Below are 5,821 nucleotides of genomic sequence, written 5' to 3' on the forward strand. Positions count from 1 at the left end.
ACTTTGACCACGGCTCGAAGGAACTTCCATTGTAGGAATAGCCAATTTTAATTTGGTGTGCTACTAAGTCCTACGCGGCATCTATGAAAAAATTGGTCAAGACAACAAAAGTCGAACCCAATAGTCATGATCAACAAATTAAAAGATGAAGGGGGTAAAAGGGAAAAAAAACTCAAGATGGAGGCCTAATAGAAGAGGCCCATTAGGTGGCAGGCACGTGGCTTAGTCCACTATGGATCATGCACAAGTCCTCTTTTTTAGTCCAACCATGGACTAGTGGGTACGCATTGGTTTTGTATGTGATCCTTGATTAAGAAGTCGAAACGCAGAGAGTTTTAATGGTAGCACTAGATCAGGAAGGTATATGTTTTCACACCAGTCTATATTTGATGAAATTATAGGGCTGATTTTGAACATATATGTTAGTTTTGAACGTAAAGCATAAATATTGCGTAATCATTGGGTAACCACGGGGGCACTGACTCACCCTCGCATCCACCGTTCAGTTCTTGTCCGCCATCAGACGGCTACGCCTTGATCACGATTACTCACATACCAGGTAGTTCAGAAGCCAGAAGCTGGACAAGCGAATGCAGTGAATGCATGCAGCAAGAGCGAATGAGCAATACTTTGGCTAGGACATGCACAGATGCAAGCTGCATATGTGCAGGCTGCACGCATGTCATTTTGTATTTACTACGATCCTTCCTCATCTCTCTGTCAAAAAAGGTGAGAGCAGCTACTGTACTTACGGGAAGAAGATGAAAATGAGAAAAAAAAAACAAGAAGAAAAAGATACTATCGCAATGACAAAGGTTTTTCTTATGGTTCGCGTGATAATATGGCATGGTTTGTGCTATAATATGGTTTTTTCTTCCAAAAAAATTCTAACATATTTTTCTTGCAAAATTAAGCAGCAAGACGCGGGTCCCCTTGCAATTTTGGCTTGCAAAATTTGCTTCCAAAATCTTCTTACAAAATTTACCTGCAAAAGGCAGATACTCTTGCATAATTTTTCTTGCAAAAATTTACAATGTATGTTAGATGAGAGATATGCAATTGGTGGTGTCGCATACATGCAAGAGCTACTGTAGCGGTAAAACTTGTTGTTTCACATCACACATCGAATGTTTTAAAAACACAAATAGTAATTTATGAGTTGCAAGAGATAGATTCCCTATTAGGAAAGGTACATGCAATCCTCAAAATATAACACACATGGTAAGAAGGTCTAGAATTAACATGATATTACAGATGATAACAAAGTCCAGAAGGAACAATCTTCATGTAGTAATAATAGATTAACACACATGTATAATACTCCCTCCATCCCAAAATAAGTGACTCAATTTTGTACTAACTTTAGTAAGACGGAGGGAGTAATAGTTTATTATACATGTGTTTACTCACCTTGCATAATATGAACTTCTTGGGTTTATGGGTAGGTCCTCACTTTCACCCGTAGGATACCCACTTAATTCTATTTCATACCCACTAGTAGATTCTCCTCCGAGAAGGTTTTCAGCATCCGTCTCGACGTCGAGTCGTGCCCAAGGATGTAATGAAAGTTTTCTCAATCTATTGAGCTCATCGGCGACCTCTTTCATAGATGGCCTATTTTCACCACACATATCTAAGCATTTTTTAGCTAGGTCTGCAAGTCCTCTCAGTAACTCCATGCTCTCTTGACCTTTCACGTGACTCACCAACACAGAATCTAGATTATTGTCCTTCATAGCAGATAGGAAAATCAATGACAAGCTTCTTTGCTTTTCAGACCCCTCGAGCTTCAATGGCAACTGGCCTGTGAGGATCTCTAAAAGGATAACTCCGAAGCTGTATACGTCACTCTTGTCTGTTAACTGACATGTTTGCATGTATTCGGGGTCAAGGTAACCACAAGTACCTTGAACCATTGTGACAAACTGCTCTTTGTCAGATGGTGCTAGTATGGAAGCTCCAAAGTCTGACACTTTGGCCATATAGTTATCATCGAGCAGGATGTTGGAAGTTTTTACATCACCGTGAATTATTGGGGGAGACGCATATGAATACAGAAAGTTGAGTCCTTCGGCTGCTTCATGAGCAATCCTTAAGAGAGTGTTGAACGATATTTGCAATGCTTGGTTCTTGCCATGGATAAGCTCGAATAGTGTACCGTTTAGGACAAACTCATATACTAGAATTGGAACTTCCACCTCAAGGCAACAACCCAAGAGTTTGACAATGTTCTTGTGATTGATTTGGGACAAAATAAGCATCTCCTGGCCAAATTCCTTCTTTTGTCTTTCGTCAACTATTGCACATCTTTTAATTGCAACAGGCATGTTCTTTAGTATCCCTTTATAGACGGTTCCATGGCCTCCTTTTCCAAGTATCCTACTACTGTCGAAGTTGTCAGTTGCATGTATGAGTTCAGCTTCTGAAAATACATTGAAAGCAAGACCCTTTTCTGATTTCATCTTGTCAAACAAAAGCAAGCCTCCATGCTGATGAAAGTACTCCTGCTTAACTTTTTGCAATTTTCTCTTTTGCATTATAATCTGCCCGCAAAAAACAGTGAACATGATGATAACCATTAGGCCGAATATTCCCATTGCAACTCCTGATAACAATAATAGATGAAACAATTATTTTTGAGATTGAGGAGAGGGATAGTATATAAAACATAATTGGTGCATATTAGCTAAGATTAGATGTGTGATTGTCATGGCATTCACAAAAGTGCGATAAAGTTAATGGTCTAGCTAGGTGACCACATTTGTTTGGGTGTTACCTATTGTTAAGACAATATTAGCGTTGCATGTATTGCTTTCTTTGACATATTTTTTCCCAAGTCCACAAGAACACTGGTATTCTCCAACGATATTGCGACAAAAACCATCTGAAGGGCATGGGTTGTGATTGCATTCATTAACATCTGCAGAAAAAAAATAGCAAAACCAAATATTAGAGTTTTAGTAAGTGAGATAAAGGGACCTCCACATGCAAGGTGCGGTATTATGGGCGTTAGTACATACTCCTATATACATTGGCACTCAAAGTTAATCGTTACCTTTGCATCCATCTCGAAGATAAGGGTTGCCTTCATAACCATCGGTGCAATTACACATGTAACCTTGATCATTGGTGGAATTCACGCATTTGCTGTTGCTGCTGAGGCATGTATAAGTGCCGGTCTTATTCTGTTCTGCAGCATCACATGACTTCACATCTCTCATAGCCCAGTCAAGAACCATTGGCACCCGTCCATCATATGTTTCATTGAACTTATTTGTGTTTACGTATGCAGTGCTGAACTTGAACGCCGCGGCCTCCATCAGTACCGCATAGCTACAACGGTTGAACTCCCAGGTTTCAGTTGTGTTGACCGCTTCGGCGAAGGCTATGTCGTAGTAGTACATCCTCTTTGGTATTGCAGTCTGGGAGCAGCCCATGCCGGAGCAGGATCCGTCCACCAAGTCAGACAAATTGCGGCATGTTGCGACGCCCAAGCCCTGGTAGCCTGTGGCATCATAGTCGTATATCAAGACGAGGGCGTTGCACCCGATGACCGTGAACCTGTTCTGGACGTCGGAGAGCCGGTAGGGAGAAGAAGGATCTCCTTCGTTGAACCCCGCATATCGGCCAAAATACTCCATGCTCCCTGTGGAGGTGTTGTAGCAGTACCCTAGGATGTAATTAAGCACCCGGGCCGTGCCTTGAGTCAAAGAAATGTCGAGCACCTCAAAGGCACCCCTGAACGGCTTTTGGACGCCATCTTGGACCTTGCAACTGAGGTCGAAGCCTTCTGCGAGCGAGCAGCCCGGGTCGATACCGAATGGGTACGGTATCTCAACGGTACCACACTGCCTTCGGCAATCTGAACTAGGAACCGCAATTCCAGGTGCATACTGTGCTGCAAGCAATACGAGACCGAGTCCAAGCTGCAAGAACACTTGCATATTCATCGGCTGGAGAATAAGAAAACATGACACTGTCACTAAATCGAAACCTTTTGTTTCAGAAAAATTATCGGTTGCATGAATAATGGATGCCATGTTGTTGGTTCAGTTTGGGGGTTACTCTAAATATACAAGCATAACTCGACCTAGCATTCTGAGGTAACAGAATGTAAAAATTTGCTATAGAGGTCTTAACAAACAAGGATCTGCTGTCAAAGCAGGAAGAGAATCAATCATGAAACTCCTGGTGAACGCTGTGGCTTCTTTCCTAATGAGTGGAGCCTGGGAGCGAGTCCCTGTTTGTCTGCTTGACTACTTATGGACTGATTAACTCTGCTTTAAGCAATCTACTCGCAGGTACTGCACAGGGGTGCGGCAGTTAATTTTAGATCACTATCTAGTGTTTGCCGTTAGCTGGCTTGGGTAATTCGGAGTATTGGGAACAAATAAGCAGCATTCGTCTAGTGTTCGTGGCATTGAGCCTTCATGTAAACTGAAAAACGAACTGAAACCTTTGTAAAAGACAATTTCTAGAAAAATATGTTGATAAAACTCACCTGAAATAAGCAGGGGTTCAATGTTCGTCGAATAGAAGAAATATGTATTGAGGGATTTACTTGTGCTTCAGGATCTTCCCTGCCTGATAAGACACCGAGAGGCGAGGGAACCGTACCAGTTTCGAGCTTGGTTCTGTAATTGTGTTCTGAAGAACAGCCAACACCTCGAATTTTCTGCGTATACACGGAGAGCTCCTGACGACGTCAATGGTCCGTCGAGAACTAGTCAAAGCACAGCAGCGTGGCCAAATGGCAGGCTTCGGCTTTCCCTCGTAAAAATAAACGGAACAGACAAAAGATAAAGTATTTATCGTCCTCTATTCCACAAGAAAGAACATCTCTGAATCTTCTTAATTAACACAGTCGCTAACGGAAATTAATCATTTAACACTCACACGCCGTGATTTCAGTTGATATACTGGGTACTGCATTGCAGCAGATGCTCACGTCGCGCTAAATCCTCCTATATGGCTGGCTGTATTCGATGGATTAGCTGTTGGACGCCTAGTTCTGAATATTCAATGTTTCCCCCCTTCGACAGGCTCCACGGGGTGTTGATTACAGCCGAAATACATCGAGGAAAACGACCCCAAGCACTTTATCAGAGAAGCAAATAGACAGCTATATATCACCCTGTCATGATGCATCTCGTCAGGAAGTTTAACTGCAGGCTCTAGCGATGAATTTGCCATGATGCCTCCTGACTGTTTAACTGCGGCTGATACGCATATGATAAAGCATCCGGACCGAAAAGATGAATTGAAGGAGAGAACTGGGCCAACTGGGAAAGATGAACAAACAAGGTCGAAACGAGGTGGACTTATGGCCCAGACTGGACGGCCCAAGCAGAGCCACCTCACTCTCCTCGCATCCACGAAAAAAAAACAGGCCATAGGCGGCGGGCATGGTAGTCGCTTCCAAGAATTAACTGAAGAAAGCATGAAGTAGAGGCTAAACTTTAGCTGCTAGCATGCTAAAGAAACCCACAAAATCTAGCTAGCTGGGGCTAAAAGTAAAAGGTCGCCATCAATCCGAGTACGCATCCACCAAACCTGTATTTAATTGGCTTAATCTGATGGAAAATCCAGCTTTATTAGGTGTAGTGGTTTACAGAGCTTTTGTTCTTGTCATCTGCAGCAACTCCTTTTTCTCCCCCTGGTACTATATGTGGCTTTCGGCAACAGATGGATTAGGCCTTTCAGTTTAAAAATCATCGCTTGTTGTTACTATCGACCAGATATGAGGGAAATATCAGGTGTCAGCCTATGATATGATATATTATATCCGTACCACAAAGCATCTGATATGTTGTTACCACAA

The 5,821-nt window shown here is 42.4% G+C and overlaps 1 protein-coding gene across 1 annotated transcript; it reads right to left on the bottom strand.

Moving 5' to 3' along the window:
* Positions 1-1,406: 1,406 nt before the first annotated feature.
* LOC123041690 (wall-associated receptor kinase 3-like) lies at positions 1,407-3,953 on the bottom strand. The gene is made up of 3 exons (XM_044464270.1): positions 3,056-3,953; positions 2,777-2,920; positions 1,407-2,605 (listed from the first exon to the last, which is right to left on the bottom strand). Exons 1-3 carry the CDS (start codon positions 3,948-3,950, stop codon positions 1,407-1,409), a joined length of 2,238 nt encoding a protein of 745 aa, XP_044320205.1. The 5' UTR covers positions 3,951-3,953.
* Positions 3,954-5,821: the final 1,868 nt, after the last annotated feature.

The sequence above is a fragment of the Triticum aestivum genome, chromosome 2B (genome assembly GCF_018294505.1).
Source record: "Triticum aestivum cultivar Chinese Spring chromosome 2B, IWGSC CS RefSeq v2.1, whole genome shotgun sequence".
Lineage (NCBI taxonomy): Eukaryota > Viridiplantae > Streptophyta > Magnoliopsida > Poales > Poaceae > Triticum > Triticum aestivum.

Coding starts and splice junctions, on each gene's coding strand:
- LOC123041690 (XM_044464270.1), bottom strand. CDS start 3,950: ATGAATATGCAAGTGTTCTTGCAGCTTGGACTCGGTCTCGTATTGCTT. Junction 2,921..3,055: donor TCTTCGAGATGGATGCAAAG/GTAACGATTAAC, acceptor TTTTTTCTGCAG/ATGTTAATGAATGCAATCAC. Junction 2,606..2,776: donor TAATATTGTCTTAACAATAG/GTAACACCCAAA, acceptor TATTGTTATCAG/GAGTTGCAATGGGAATATTC.